At 50.2% G+C, this 15,865-nt stretch overlaps 2 protein-coding genes across 5 annotated transcripts in view; one reads left to right on the plus strand and one right to left on the minus strand.

The window, feature by feature from the left end:
• LOC309378719 (uncharacterized protein) overlaps positions 1-15,865 on the plus strand; it is a 61,407-nt gene that overhangs the window by 42,141 nt on the left and 3,401 nt on the right. Inside the window, exon 1 of one of the 3 annotated variants that reach the window (XM_081927324.1) lies at positions 10,378-10,698. The exons of 1 other annotated variant lie outside the window; for it this stretch is intronic. The gene's annotated coding sequence lies outside the window, so the exon portion shown is untranslated. Of the gene's footprint in view, positions 1-10,377; positions 10,699-11,842; positions 11,865-15,865 lie in introns of those variants that run through there. One more of the 3 variants, XM_081927326.1, reaches the window with a different exon arrangement.
• Positions 758-10,290, minus strand: LOC309378692 (uncharacterized protein). Of its 2 annotated transcripts, XM_081927251.1 has the most exons (6): positions 9,718-10,290; positions 5,715-5,963; positions 5,454-5,536; positions 5,132-5,214; positions 4,269-4,395; positions 758-3,208 (listed from the first exon to the last, which is right to left on the minus strand). In XM_081927251.1, the coding sequence occupies exons 4-6, from the start codon at positions 5,204-5,206 to the stop codon at positions 2,118-2,120; spliced, it is 1,293 nt and encodes a 430-aa protein (XP_081783377.1). In that variant the 5' UTR covers positions 5,207-5,214; positions 5,454-5,536; positions 5,715-5,963; positions 9,718-10,290; the 3' UTR covers positions 758-2,117. The 2 variants fall into 2 exon arrangements, with proteins under 2 accessions (XP_081783377.1, XP_081783378.1); XM_081927252.1 differs by lacking the exon at positions 5,715-5,963.

A 15,865-nucleotide genomic window follows, 5' to 3' on the forward strand; every position in this document is an offset into this window, starting at 1 on the left:
TTGAACAACCCTGGACAATTTACTGCCATCAGCAAACTTTGCTCCCTCCTAACTCTAGATCATTTATGAAAAAGTTGAAAAGCCGCAGGTCCCAATACTGATCTTGAGGGGACTCCGCTTTCTGCCCCTCTCCATTCAGAGAACTGTCTTGGTGCTTCAGAAAGAGGGCTGCCTCCAACTGGGGAGGCACATTTCTTCTAGGGGCACATTTCTGGAGTCCCCACGGTGCCCCCCAACCTGGCTCCACTCGGCCAGGGCAGCTGCATTTTGTTTCGCTGCAGGTGAGCCTGTCCCCATGCAACTTGGGGTCTTAAAGGAACTGTGATGGGGGGAGCAGAGGGGGCGCAGCTTCCCCACACTTGTGAAGGAGCCGTAGGAGGGGGGAGGCAGGTGTAATTGGGGAGGGGAGTAGTGTGGAGGAATGAGCGAGACGGAGCTTCTGGAGCCTGTGCTGCCCCCTCCCCGTCTGCTCCCTGAAACTTTCCTGAGCCTCTCCCCTTTTCATTTCAATGACTGGGGGTCCCGCACAGCCCTCAGGGCACCTCAGTATCTTGGGGGGGAGCTATTTTGTTTGCTGAGGGCAGGGACACAATCCTGTCTCATTGCAGGGTGTCAAGCTTTTAGGTAAGCGGCTCAGGTGGAGAAGCACTGAGAAGGAAAAAATCTTGGGGTGCTGATTTCCTCCACTGCCCAGCTCCCCGGGGGGCCACACCCCACGGTCCCTCCGGGGTCAGCAAAGAAGGAGAATCCAGGCAAGTTAAAGGAGCAAAACAGCGGTCAGGAGACCTGATCTTTATTTGTAGCAACAAGGTTCATTCACACAAAGAGTAGGAACCCTGAGAAGATTAAGACTTTTACCCCCTTTCCCATAATAAATTTTCTAACAACTTCATCAATACATGACATGGGGCTTTTTCGGGGGTTGTTGCTGTTGCCGTTTTCTATTTATATTTTAGATCTTCTTGTGATTCATGTGGAAATTGTTCAATTTTTCAATCCCAGCATTCCAAACTAACCCTATCGCTGTCTAGCATTACCTAAAATTTACTCTTCTACTGTAATTACCATTAATATATTAATGTCATTGGTACATGCGTATAAAACTTTAACTACAAACACCAAGACATTGCACTGAAACTTTCAATAAATGCGCATGCATGCACTTTCCAAGAGTCTCATTCGAGAGCCAGTGGGGTGCAGTGCTTAAGAGTTTTGGACTAGGAACTGGGAGACCTGGGTTCAAATCCCCACTCAGCCATGAAGCCCACAGGGTGATGGCTTCACAGCCCAACCTACCTCACAGGGTTGTTGTCAGGATTAAACAATGGGGGGGGGGTGACTTAAGACCACACTGAGCTTCTTGAAGAAACAGGTGGTATATAAAGGCATCCAATAAATTTCACTAAGCAGAAAGGTAAGATTCTGCTGTTAGGCAAGAAGAATTTGCTGCACAAATATAAGATGGGGGATACCAGGCTTGCCAGTAGTACATATGGAAAAGGGGTCTTAGACTACCATGAGTCAACAGTATGATTCAGCAGCAAAATAGGCTGTTATTCTAGGCTGCGTCCAAAGAAGTCAAGTGTCCAGCTCAAGAGAAGTAACAGCCCCACTTTCTTCTGCCTTGTTCAGACCACACCTGGAGTCCTGTGTCCAGTTCTGGGTGCCCCAGTTTAAGAAGGATTTTGACAAGCTGGAAAGGGTGCAGAGGGGGTTGACCAAGACAATTAAGCGTTGGGAAACCAAGTCTTCTGAGGAACAGGAAGGGCTGTCAGGTGGAAGATTGAACAAGCTTGTTTTCACCGGCTCTGGAGGCTGGGACCCAAACCAATGGCTTCAAATTAGAGACGCCTTTGGAAGGTTGTGGACTCTCCTTCCTTGGAGGTTTGTAAGGAGAAGTTTGAAGGCAATATGTCATGGATGCTTTAGTTGAGAGTCCTGCAGTGGACTAGACGACCCAGAAGTCTCCTGCAGGTCTAAAATTCTATGATTCTCCCCTGCATGAACTCTTTGATGGGCCATGAGCTTGGTCCTCTTACTGAAGCTCTTTCCACATTCCAAGCACTGATATGGTTTCTTACCACTGTGAATTCTTTGGTGGGAAGTGAGACCGGACCTCACAGTGAAGCTCTTCCCACATTGGGAGCACTGTTATGGTTTCTCACCACTGTGAATTCTTGGGTGTGCCACGAGATTGGCACGGTGACTAAAGGTCTTTCCACATTCCAAGCACTGATATGGTTTTCCCCCTTGTGTGAATTCTTTGGTGGGAAGTGAGATCGGTCTCTGGAGGAAACTCTTTCCACAATCCAATCACTGATAGGATTTCTCCCTGGTATGAATGCTTTGATGGGTAGTGAGATGGGCGCTTTTACAGAAACTCTTTCCACGTTCCAAGCACTGATAGGGTTTCTCCCCTGTATGAATGCTTTGATGGGTAGTGAGATGGGCGCTTTTACAGAAGCTCTTTCCACGTTCCAAGCACTGTGAATTCTTTGATGGGAAGTGAGATTTTGCTTCCGACTGAAGCTCTTCCCACATTCCAAGCACTGATAGGGTTTCTCACCACTGTGAATTCTTTGATGGGAAATGAGACTTGCCTTCTGACTGAAGCTGTTTCCACAGCTCATGCATTGATAGGGTTTCTCCCCAGTATGAATTCTTTGGTGGGAAGTGAGACCGGAGCTCACAGTGAAACTCTTCCCACATTCTGAGCACTGATAGGGTTTCTCACCTGTATGAATTATTTGATGGGCTGTGAGATGGGTGCTTTGACTGAAGCTCTTTCCACAGTCTCGGCATTGAAATGGCTTCTCTCCCCTGTGAATTCTCTGGTGTTTATGGAAGGTTGTGCTTGTATTAAAGCTTTCCCTACAATCCAAGCCCTGATAGGGTTTCTCCCTGCTGTGAGTTATTTGATGTGAAATGAAATGTGCACTCGTACTGAAGCTCTTTCCACATTCCAAGTATTTCAGTGGGTCCTCCTCTGTGTGAATTATTTCCTGTGAAGTGAGGCTTTCATTCCAACAGAGAGTTTTTCCCCATTCAGAGAACTGAGAGGGTTTCTTCTCAATAGCATTTCTTTGGTGGGTAGTCAAATGGGAGCTGTGACTGAAGCTCTCTCCACACTCCAAGAGTGGCAATGGCTTCTCCACTGTGTGGATTCTGTCATGGGCATCCTCTCTCTCTATTTCCGAATCACCACCACCTGCAATGACGAAAGAAATGGATTAGAGCTGCCGGAAGAAATGGAGTCCCAGTGTATTGAATACTGATCTCTAACCCTTGTGATAGAGGAAGAATTCCATGCATCAACACTGCTGACCACACACTAGAGGTGGTCAGTGTTAGAAACAGAGATAGGACAGCTATGACATAAAGAGGACCTTAAACCTAGGTTATGGGCTCAAAAATGGAATGTCCATATGCACTCTCTTCTGACAAAAATACAAAGCTGAAAAGGAATGAACAGCAGCTAAAATAATATGTTCATTTTTCACATGGTCTAGTCCTTCCCCTGCCCACCCCCCTGATTTTTAAAGAAGGTCTCTCCTTCAGTCTTCAAAGAGTAGCTGGAAGTGGGGAGGCAGAAAAAGGTCCTTCTTTCCTTCCACTCTGCAGTTTTAATCTGAAATCTTAGGTTCTGCGAGCAGAGCTCAGAAACTGCTCGTGTCTATGACACTCCCTGTTGCGAAATGCGCCTAGAACCATGCGAGTTTCAGACACTGGAGGTGGTGGATGATTGTGTCTACCTAAGAAACCAACAACCTCTTCATTGATGCTGACCAGGACAAGTGTACTGGCGAGGCAGTTACGGCAACTGCTCACCTCTCCAAAAGAGTATGGGCGAATACCAACCGTTCAATATCAAGATGAAGGTCTACTAGGACTGTGTGTTGAGCAAGCTGCTTTGTGAAGTGAATTGTGAACAATTACAACCATCAGAAAACCCCCCAATGCCTTCCACAAGCTCTGTGTCAGGAAGATTTTGGGCAATACAAGGCAGGACAGTGTCAAACAAAGATGTGCTTTCCTAACCTCAAATTCCCAGCATGTTCCCACTCCATTCTCAGCAAGGTCTATGCTGGCTTCATCATGTCCACGGTCAAAACATGCTGATAGCCCTTCATTTAAGGTCAATTTTGGGGGTATTAGAATCCTAGATGCTGCAAGTGGCCCTGTTGACCTCCATTGAAACCAGGGAGCCTTATCATAGAGATATGCATGGAATTTTCAAAGAGAGATTATGATCCACAAGGGAGCCTTACTGAGAGAGGCCACGATCCCACAATTCTCCTCCATGACTTCCTTATGCAGAGCTCTCTGGTCAGGATCCAGCAACACCCATTCCTCATCTGTGAAACGAACAGTGACATCTTCAAAGCACACTGGACCCTAAGAGAGAAATGAAGAGGTCCTCTTTAGAGAGCATAAAGATTATCTGCTACACATTGCTGTTTCTTTCTGCTCATTAAATGGTGTTTTGTTTCAATGGGATCGTCCTGCTGCACGTTTTAATTGTGGGTGCTGCTTTTAATGTCTTAGTGGAATTCTTGTGTGATTTAGTGATGGACATTAATCTTTGTGTAAATGGAAGGAACTCTTCACTGTGTTCTTAAAATCCTTCTGTCTGTGCCAGATGGAAGGATCCCCTCTCTGCTCCTCATGTCCTGTTCTTCGGGGGGGGGGGTGGAGAGACCCTTCTGATGCCCTAAAGACAACTTCAAGAAGTGCATGGGGGGAGGAGAAGGGGGGGAAAGCCCCATTGTGCAACTGATGTAACTGGATAGGTGAATCCTGGGAACTGTTTTTGAGGCTTGATGAAGTGCGTAGAAGTCTATTTTAGCATTCAATGATAACTCTAGAAATAAAACTACAATGACTTATGGATCATCCTATTGATCTTCAGAAGGTGAGTTAAGGCAAGGTGGCTGTTCCTTATTCTCAGCACATTAAGCTTCTCGAACGGCATTCCCAGCCTCTTGGCTTCTGTCCAAGCTGTCCTTGACAAAGATGCCTTCAGAGAAGCTTGGACAGAAGCCAAGAGGAGGAGAGAGATTCCTTGGGGGCCAGAGGCACCCTGGCTGCCCCACCCCTCAGCCCCCTTCCCCACAGGGCTCCCTCCCTCTACCTGAGCTGCTTCCGCAGCTGTTGCTTCTCCTTCACAACCATGAACAGATGGATGAGGAGGTCTTGCTGGCATCATCTGGTCACCTGCAAGAGACAGAGGTAAGTGGGAAGCCAGGAGTGCAGCTGCTCTCCAAAAAGTCTCACCTTCTAAGTGCATCTGGACATTTGGACCCATTTCATAATTTAGTTGGGTTAAAAATACATCTCCTATCCTTGGTACTCTCGGTTCCAAGTGTCTCCCCCCAAAAAAGATGACAACATCCCATGGATTTGTTTTGATATCAACAGAAAGCGACCACATGGAGAACGGACTCCTTCCTTACCCAGCAGCCTCTCTCTGGTGTCCAACAGATTTCCTTTTGGTCTCAGAGGAATCTGGGCCCATTTCTGCAAACAGATCCTGTCTCTGAAATAGCAACAAAGATTCAAAACAGAGAATATGAAGAAGAGTTAGAAAAGGAACGGCAGAGGCAAAAACTGAAGGGCAATCTGATAGCATTCAATGGCTGCTTTCCAAAAAAAGGATGGAGAATTCACTCACGTTCAGAGCCCCTTTGGAGTATCCAGAGGAAAGTCTCTCTCACCTGCTGCTCTGCCTGCTTCCTCTCCTCTGCCTGACTCAGGAGGAAACCTTCAGCCAGGGCTACCGCCTGGGAACTGGTCTCCGCTCTGCATTCCCTCACCCAGCTCTCCATCTCTGGTGGAAAGACAGCCAGAAACTGCTCCAAGATCACCAGGTCCAGCATCTCAGCTTTCATGTGCCTTTCTGGCTTCAGCCATTGATGGTAAAGGTTGTAGAGTCGGCAGCAAACCTCTCGAGGTCCTTTGGCCTCCTGGAAGCAGAACTGCCTGAACTGCTGGCTCTGCACCTTTGAGCGAAGAGTGTCCTCCTCACCCAGGATCTTCTGCACAGTTTTTCCCCAGAATCCCCCATTGTTCCCAGTTCTGATGTCATCATGTCTTCCTGCTTCAGGGCCAGCTGAGTCTTGCTCATCCATCTGTGCTCTCAGGAAACCTCCAAGAGAGATGAAGGAAACCCTTGATCTTCTGCCAAGTTCTGTCTGTCTGAATTAGAGATCCTTGCAAATTCTACAAAGCAAATACATCGTTCTGTTACAAAACTGACCTATCGCCTGGAAGAGAAAAATGTTCCGTGAGGAAGTATGTATGAGTCTTGGAAGAGCCAGCTCTGGACTGCACCACAACCCAGACTCTTGAGGTTTCTTTAGAAAAGAGAAGGAAAACTTATTTTTGGCTCCATAAAATGCACCTGACTATAAGGCACACCTAGTTTTTAGAAGGGGAATGCAAGAAAAAAATATATTTTAAAGGGAGCGCTTGTAGGGATCAGACGGGATTACCATGTGGAATTATAAAATATACATCAAGCCATTGTGTCCACGATGAACACATTGTGTTGACTGGGATTGATATATTGATGATAATTTCTGATTAAATCCCATAAGATTCTACATTCATGCCCTTTTTCCTCTACTGCCCATTTCTCTCTCTTCACAAGTCACGTACACACTTAGACAGGCAGGCGTCCTGGGTCCTCAAAGACAATGGGCAGTTTCGTCGATGTAGCTTTTCTTACAGGCCAGGAAACAGGTTTCACATTAAGGTGACAAGGGTCACTGTCCTCCTGGCCATTCTTCTTATCATGTGTACTGATTGCTTATGACCTCCGGGGTTGCTGAATGTGCTCCTTTGTAGTTTTCATTCATTTACTCCAAAGTATGCATGCCTAACTAGTGTTTATAGTTTAACGTTGTCCCCACTTGGGGTTTGTTTAAATGCTCAGAGGAAATCTGATTGGTTCTTACGAGCACTGTGTAAAGGATTCTTTTGCTAATAAAATGGCCTGGTGAGGGGTGTGGGGTACGCACTTCCTCTGAGAGCCTTGCCGGTCAAAGCCTCGTGTCTTATTTTAATCAGGGTCCAGTCCTTTCCTTTGGCCTCAGAAAGCAACAGTGCTGAGCAGAGCCTGGATGCATCCCAGGCTCTGCTCAGCGCTCCCTTTCCAAGGGAGCGTGTATGTGGTGCTTACAGGCTTTTCCCCAGGAGGGAGAAGCCCCCAAGAGCCGCACACATGCTCCATGCGGCTAGTGAAAGGGAGTGTGGCTCTTGGGGGCTTTTCCAGGAGGTGGGGGAAGGGACTGAAGGGCTGCCCTCTGTCCCTTCCCCCACCTCCCACAAAAGCCAGCAAGAGCCGCACCCTCTTTAAAGGGGGCACAGCTCCTGCGGGCTTTTCTACGAGGAGGGAGAAGGAACTGACTGGCCGTGTCACTCCCTCCTCAGGAAAGAGCCCGCAAGAGCCGCGCGGAGCGTGTGTGCGACTCTTGGGGACGTTTTCCGCCTGCCTTCGCTCCATAAGACGCACACCCATTTCCCCTTTTTAGGAGGGAAAAAGTGCATCTTATGGAGAGAAAAATACAGTAAGTCTCCAGCCCTCCTGGAGGGAAAGTGACCATGCAAAATGTGCAGGGAACTGCTGGTCTTTCTGAGAGATGAATCAGCCTGGTTGCCTCCTGCCTTTCAGAGTTTTCAATCCAGGAATGAAGTCAAAACTGTGATTGACAAGTGACTCATTTGTACTGAGTGTTATCTGAGCATTGGGTTTGGGGGGGGGGGTCCTAACCCAGGGTTCCTCAAGAGTTGCTCTCCTGCCCAAACCCATTCAGAGCCCATTTCTTCCCTTATCTGGCTAACTCCTGAGGGCCAAATGACATGTGGGTGGGGTCAAAGGACAGCACTCAAAAGCAGATAAAGCGAGACTCGCCTTTCTATGCGTGTAATGTGTTTTCAACTGTTTTCATTGCTGTTTTTTTAAATTTTGTAAACTGCTCTTGGAGAGTTGGATGACGGGCAGGGAACTAACAATAATGATGATGATTTTACATTGCTTAACGCTCCCCCTCCCCAGTCATGAATACTTGAGGGCACTCCTGGGTCCATCATGGTCGCTTGAGGCCCATGTCCAGCTCAGGCTAGTTCCCCACCCCACAGACCTTTTGGGACAGAGAGGACATGGCCCTGGTCCTCCCTGCTCTGCACCAGATGGGATGGTTGCAACGCTCTCTGTGTGGAACTGCCTTGAAGGCGACTCGGGAACTGGCCCAAAATGCAGCAGCCAGATGATTGGCTGGGCTGCCTCTCTTTATGAATGGCATTTCTCTCCCACCTCTTTGCCCAAGGAGATCAAGGCGGCATCCATGGGTCTACCCCTCCCCACTGAGTCCCCCCACAACAAACACATTGGATTCCTGTTTTAAAACAGTTGCACTGGTTGTTTCCTTTCCAGCAGGACCTCTCCTGCTCTGAATCTCCTGGCTTGTGAGACCTCCAGTGGTGCTTTCATGGAACTATAGAAGTGGATGGCACCCCAAGGATCATCTAGTCCAACCCCCCGCAATCTCAGAGGCCACGCTTGCATCTGGAGGAACTAAGTGTTAGAATATTTCCGTTCCACCTTAAGGGACAGGCAAGACTGTTGTGTGTCACATGCCTGCTTACACTCCAGCACAGCTTGCTGGGAACTTCTGTTTGTGTACAGTGGTACCTCAGGTTACAGGCGCTTCAGGTTACAGACACCGCTAACCCGGAAATATTACCTTGGGTTAAGAACTTTGCTTCAGGATGAGAACAGAAATCGTGCTCTGGTGGCGTGGCAGCAGCAGGAGGCCTCATTAGCTAAAGTGGTGCCTCAGGTTAAGAACAGTTTCAGGTTAAGTGCGGACCTCCAGAACGAATTAAGTACTTAACCCGAGGTACCACTGTATAGATTTTGCTTATGCTGTCTTGCTTTGGACATGAAGGAGACGAGACATGATTCCTTTGTCCTGATGTGTGCTGAACAAACTGCTTGTAAATCTGCTCACATGTGGCTCTCCAGCCACTTCTGTTGTGCATTTACTCTGCTGAGTGTGTGTGCCCAGCTGCTGAAGCTCCGGTTGCAGTTTCAGGCTGATCCAAGGCCTGGAGATGGCCCAGCACAGCTGGGGGCCTGCCATTTGCCCCCAATTCCTTGGCTGCATCCCAACACTAAGCACTGGAGGAGAAAATGAGCCCTGCAGGATCAGGCCAGAGGGCTCCCTCCTATAGGGGAGACAGAGCAGAGGAGCCACCCATCACCCTGTCCTCCTCCTCCTCCACGGATTGGCCTCCTCCTCTTTTAACGCCACCTTGATTGGTGGCCTCCCTGGCTCTTGTGGGAGGCAGTTCCACAGGTTGCAAGAGGAAGCGCTTTCTCCTTCCTTCCTTCCTTCCTTCCTTCCTTCCTTCCTTCCTTCCTTCTCCTTTCACAGGTGAGGTTTTAGGGACCAGGGTATATTTCATGTCCGGATGTTTCCATCCGCGGACAACCTCTGTTATACAAGGGGACTGATCCATACATCTGAATGGGGTTTCTCTGCATGCATTTCCCCACTCCTGGACCCACGGGGTCAGCAGCGCATCCATGCAAAGGAAGAGCAGAGCTGTCGCCCTCCTGCGACCCTCCGCGCCCTGACTTGCCCCCCTCTCGCCAGGCAGCGCTGGGACCCCCGCTCTCCCCATGGGCCCTATCCTGGGAGAGAGGAGGCTCACCGGATCCCAGCAGGCGCCCCCAGGCAGCCTCTGCAGAGCCGAACCAAGGGGACCCCCACACGCCCGACTTCTTGCAGGAAAGGGAGGGGTTGGGCTTTCGCTCTGGGGGACCCTGTCCCCCCCCTTACTTTCCTGTCTAGGAATCTAGCTTGTTTCCGTTTAACCCTTGGCAAGCCGAGCGCACCCAACTCACGCCTCTCCCTCTTTCCAGAGCCGGAGCATCGCGCACCAATGGCATCCCGAGAAGGCGGAGCAGGAGAGGCTTATGGATTATTTCCGGCAAGGGATACCTTCAGTTTTGGACAGCAGCTGAACGGCCCCCTAACAGCTGGCCCCTGAACACGGGTCCTAAGAAATCCTCACTGGCTCCCAGTCCGCTGACCTTGAAAGCCCCAAATGGTCTCAGCCCAGTAGAAGGGGAGGAGCGTCTCCACGTCCATCGCTCAGCCCGGACACTGAGGTCCAGCTCCGAGGGTCTTCTGGCAGATCCCTCATTGCGAGAAGTGAGGTTACTTCTCGGTTGTCGTGACTGCCCTGTGGAACGCCCTCCCACTAGATGTCATGGAGATAAACCTCCATGACTTCGCTGTTGGATTGTCGGGATCAGTCCCTCCCCCCTCTCCTGATCCCCAGAAGGAAGACCCGGGGGGGGGGAATTTCCTCTCCTCCCCCCCCCCCCGCTCAACACTTTCCCTCCCCTCCCGGCACATCCTTCTCTCATCCCGCCCCCACAACCCCAGATCCCGCCCCCAATACATTGCTCCTCCTCCTCCTCCTCCAATCCGGTTTCTGCTCCAGAAATGTGGGGCGGGGAGCCCCCCTCCCAACCTTCTCCCGGAAGTGGAGCTTCCACTCCGAATTGCCGCTCTGCCCCGTAGATCTAAGGGGGGGGGCGCTTTCGGAAAGGGGAGGGAGGAGGCAGGGAACCCCCCCCCCCCGTGGATGTTGCAGGAAAGGAGAATCGGGAGCGAGGAGAAAGAGGTAAAGGGGTCGCGGGGGGGGGAGAGCGGGGGAAAGGACCCAGAGACCCCTCCAGCTCCCCCAAGCGCCTTCCGGGGGGCCTGGATCCCGGCACGCCTGCTGCGAAGGGAGCTTTTCTCGGCCCCTTAGGCGGGGGCGGGCATGGGACCCCCACCCAGGGAGTCCCCATGAGGACCCCATCGCCCCGTGTCCCCCGCGCAGGCATCCCCGGAGCTCTGGCGGCTCCGCGCAGAGAGAGGTGGGCCACGAAAGGGTTAACGGGCACGAGGGATAGAGACCCCCGTCCTTTCCCTGCTTGTCTTGGGGGGGCGCCTCCGGCTGGAGAGATGGGGGCGCAGGGTGTGCGGTGAGCGGCGCCAAGGGAGCCTCTGGATGCAGGGGAGACTCAGGAGAGAGGGAGGGGGTCGAGGAAATTGGGCGGGGGGAGGGAGGGGAGCATCCCTGGGGCAGGGAAGGGCAGCATTGGCGGCGGGGGGGGGGGGAGAGATAGGAAGGACAGTCTGGGTAGGGCGTCTCCATCATGACGCCCACGATGAATCTCTGGAGGGGCCGCCTTGGCTTCTCCCTCCCGCCCAGGAATCGACCCCCCTTCAAGGCAACCAGAGAGGGATCCCTGGAAAGTGGGGGTCCTGTCCTCCCACCCTTCCTTCCTGCAAGCTCCATCCTCTTCCCACCCCATAATCCCCTGCCCTGTCCAGATGCAGCCATTCTGCCCAGTCCAACCATTGGTCCCCTGGAGAGGAGAGGAAATCCCCAGAGGAAGAGGGGAGGGGGGAGGCCTTCTCAGAAGCGGCTCTTGGTTTCCGCAATCCCACCCAGGAAGCAGCCAGAAACCTTTTCCTCTCTCTCAGGCTTCCATCTTTATTGTCTTTTCCACTGAGGATGAGGATAATGTACACCTGTCCTCAGAAACAGGGGTGCAGAGTCCATGGAATGGCTCTCAGGATTGATACAGAAGTTGCACCTCAAAAGCATTTCTGTTCCCCTTATTCTTTGAAGGCAATGTCAGAGGGACTGACAAGCTGAGATACAACCCATCATCATCCGATGACAGCGACTGCATGAATCTTCCCAGTCAAAGGAGCCATTTTCAGGATAGACAGTGCCTGGGGCTGGAGGCTCTACACACCGGGTGTGGAGGCCAGAGACTGCCAGTATTAGCACAGGTGAGGTGTGTGACGTCCCCAAATTTACAGAATGTATATGAATGAGATTTCCTGGGTGGGATTATAGTTCATGGCAACCCTGTGATTTTCTCCACCCATAACATTTTATGAGCTGATATAGCAGTACAAGCTCCAAAATAACTAAAAAAAACCCCCACAAGATCATCATCATCATCGTATTTATACCTCGGGCCTTAGTTTGCCTCCCCATGATCTAAAGAAAACACCAGCTTTATTTAAAGACTATCTGCAAAAACATTGTAAACTATTTGAATGTTAAAACGATGCAGGATATAGAGATAGTGCGGCATTAGTGACAAATTTGAAAGGAACGTGCAAAGATGTTGTATAAGTAACAAGTAAAGAAACATAGCAAAATTAATCAATGGTGGGGATTATAAGATAAGTGGTTAGCAGCGGCAATGGTTAATTTAAAAGAAATTAAGCAATATTAAAATCAGTCAAAATAGTGGAAGAGTTTGCTGAAACTAATTTGGAAATTGGAATACAGAAAAGGGAGGTGTGAGGAGGTCGGGAAAGGAAGGTACATGAAATTAAGAATTAAACTTATATATTTTTGTTTGATTTTTATATGTTATATTGTTTATTGTCTGTTATTGTGTTGTTTTGTTTGTTATGATAAAATCTGTTGAAACCCTAATAAAAATCTTAAAAAATAATAATAAAGAAAACACCAGCTTTGAATCATCGAATAAAACTACCAGAACCTTCTTGAACCGATAGGTTAGGAATTATCGCTGTACTTAGATCCGTACTTTTCTATGCCTGAAAAATGCAACCATGACACTGTGGGAATGTTCAAGGACGCAGGAGAGGACATATTGTTTGATTATATCCTTTCCAACTTGTGTTAACAAGTTGTACAATTTAGCAGAGTAACATTCCCCCTTTTAAACTTACAGCGGATGCATTTGCTCAGGCTCGCTAAAGCCTCTAAAATAAGGTTCCTTGGTAATTTCCACTTTAGTCCCTCATAAAAAGATAGACACGACACAGTCTTCTATAAAAGTATAAAAAGAGTTTACTCACACATTCTGTTCACAAATGGATCCCAGAAGGCGGACTTAAGTTACAAAAGTTCAAAACACCTGGAAACTATCCCATAAGGAGACAGCCCAAATGAGCATCTTAGGCTAAGCAGATGTTGCTTCTTCGACGAATGTAGTCAGAGAGAGAGAGATGGCTGACCAGTCCTGCTCTTTTGTTATCTGGGCAGGTGAGGTCGCGCCCACCTCTAGTCACATGCAGAAGAAGTCTGTCCCAGCCTAGGAGAAACTGGAAGTTCTGACTGGCTGGTCAGGACATCCCCTTTTATGTCCACTCTAGGGATGTTGTACTTGACTGCTCTTGTGTTTCACATTCCACAGACACTTTAAAAGTCAGCACCAACCGTTTGAATTGTGCTCGGAAATGCGCTGGGAGTCAGGGAAGATACTTTAGAAATAGTGTTATGTGGTCTTAGTGGCTGCTCCCAGTAACTAGTCTAGCTCCCCCATTCTGGATTAGTTGCAGTTTCAGAGTCACCTTCAAAGGCGGCCCCATGTAGAGCAGCTGGCAGTACTCCAAGCAGGAAATAACCAGATCATGTGCCACTCTGGTGAGAAAGTCTGAAGGCTGGTAAATTCTCAGCCAGCGTACCAGATGGAACTGGTAGACAGCTGCCCTGGACACAGAATTGACCTGCGCCTCCATGCACAGCTGGGAGTCCAAAATGACCCCCAGGCTGCACACCTGGTCTTTCAGGGGCACAGTTACCCCATCAGGACCAGGAAGGCCCCCACCCTCCCCCAGGGGCAGTACTTCTGTCTTGTCAGGATTGAACCTCAATGTGTTGGCCGCCATCCATCCTCCAACCACCTCCAGACAGCCACACAGGGCATTCACCATCTTCACTAGCTCCAATTTAAAAGAGAGGAAGAGCTGGGCATCATCCACATACTGGTGAACACCCAACCCAAACCCCCTGATGATCTCTCCCAGTGGCTGCATATAGATAGTAAAAAGCACAGGGGAGAGGAAGGAGCCCTGGGGCAGCCCACAAGTAAGCATCCAGGGGTCTGAACACCACTTTCTGGACATGGCCCAGGAGGAAGGTGTCGCGAATTCCTCGCGGCGCTTTTTAGCGAAATGCTCAGAGTCCCAGGTTTCTTTTCAGTGCAGTCTTTTTAATGTGAGCTATATACAAGTATTTACAAAAACAGTCCATACAGAGTACCTGCTCCTTTTGGCAAACGAATACTCTCCACCACAGCACCACCACACCTCAGCACAACCACCACAACTTACTGTTGAACAGGCTTTCCTTTTAAAACAGGTGATAGCCAATCACATCCCTGCTGAGTCACTCTGACCCAGCACTTCACAGAGTATTGCATCAGCCTTTTGAAGCCTGCAGACTTACTCAACATCCTGTGAATCCCAAGAGAAGGAGGGGAACCACTGCATAACAGGGCCCCCAGCTTCCCAAGATTGTCCAGAAGGACACCATGGCCAAAGGTCTCCAAAGCCGCTGAGAGAACCAGGAAAGAGCTTCCCCCTCAGCCTCTGGCCCCTTGGAGATCATCAACCAGCACAACCAGGGCAATTTCAGTCCCATGATGAGGCCTGAATCCCCATTAGAAGGATCATGGCGACAGGAGCTTTCCTGGTCCTGCACCCCTAAAACTGCCAGCCACAATACGTTTATTAGCTTTCCAGGGGCCACATGATACACTGTGGTCTTTTCTTCGAAAAACAAATAGTTTGAATACCGTACTTTTCGCCCCATAGGACGCACCGGCCCATAGGACGCACCAAGTTTTTTTGGGGGGGGAAATAAAGGGGGGAAAATTATTTCCCACCCAGGCGCTTGCGGGGCAGGCAGCGAGGAGAAGCGCTCTTCTCCCTGCCGCCTGCCTGCAGACCAGGTCTGGGGACAGCGGGAAGACGCGCTGCACTGCCCAGCTGTCCCCGGAGCTTGCGGGGCGGCATTGGGGAGAAGCGCTCTTCTCCCCGCCGCCTGCCTGCAGACCAGGTCCGGGGACAGCGGGAAGACGCGCTGCACCTCTCCGCTGTCCCCGGAGCTTGCGTCTCCCCGCCGTCAGCCTCCAAACCACATCGGGAGACAGCAGGATGGCGGCGTTCAGCCTCCCCGCTGTCCCCCGACCTTGTGGGGCTGGCGCTGCAGCTCTCCTGAAGCCTGGAGAGCGAGAGGGGTCGGTGGACACCGACCCCTCTCACTCTCCAGGCTTCAGCGAAAGCCTGCATTCGCCCCATAGGACGCACACACATTTCCCCTTCATTTTTGGAGGGGGAAAAGTGCGTCCTATAGGGCGAAAAATACAGTACTTTTACAATGCCGTATGATGTAAATATGGGACGCGGGTGGCATTGTGGGTTAAACCACAGAGCCTAGGACATGCCAATCAGAAGGTTGCCGGTTCAAATCTCCACGGCGGGGTGAGCTCCCATTGCTCAGTCATGCTCCTGCCAACCTAGCAGTTCGAAAGTACCTCAAAGTATAAGGAGATAAATAGGTACCGCTCTGGCGGGAAGGTAAACGGCGTTTCCGTGCCCTGCTCTGCTTCGCCAGAAGTGGCTTAGTCATGCTGGCCACACAACCCGGAAGCTGTACACCTGTTCCCTCGGCCAATAAAGCAAGATGAGTGCCGCAACACCAGAGTTGGCCACGACTGGACCTAACGGTCAGGGGTCCCTTTACCTTTACATTTATGATGTAAATTTTGTTTCTGTTTCCCTTGTTCCACATCGGAGAGACTTTGATACGCAGCTCTGAACTCCTCACTTGAAACTGCTGTGTTCGTAGCACTGCAAGCCTGGGCCGTGTCTTTGGGGGTCCTGGGCTGCCTAGACAACCAGACCCCCTTCTCAGTCTGGCTTATATGGTCCCAAGGAAAGCAGAGCAATATGTACGCACCAGCTTCGCTGCAGGAGTTGAATGAAGAAGGTGTGCAGGACACCATCCAACCGTCTTAGAAACT

This window comes from Podarcis melisellensis (genome assembly GCF_964234715.1).
Source record: "Podarcis melisellensis genome assembly, chromosome: 10".
Classification (NCBI taxonomy): domain Eukaryota; kingdom Metazoa; phylum Chordata; class Lepidosauria; order Squamata; family Lacertidae; genus Podarcis; species Podarcis melisellensis.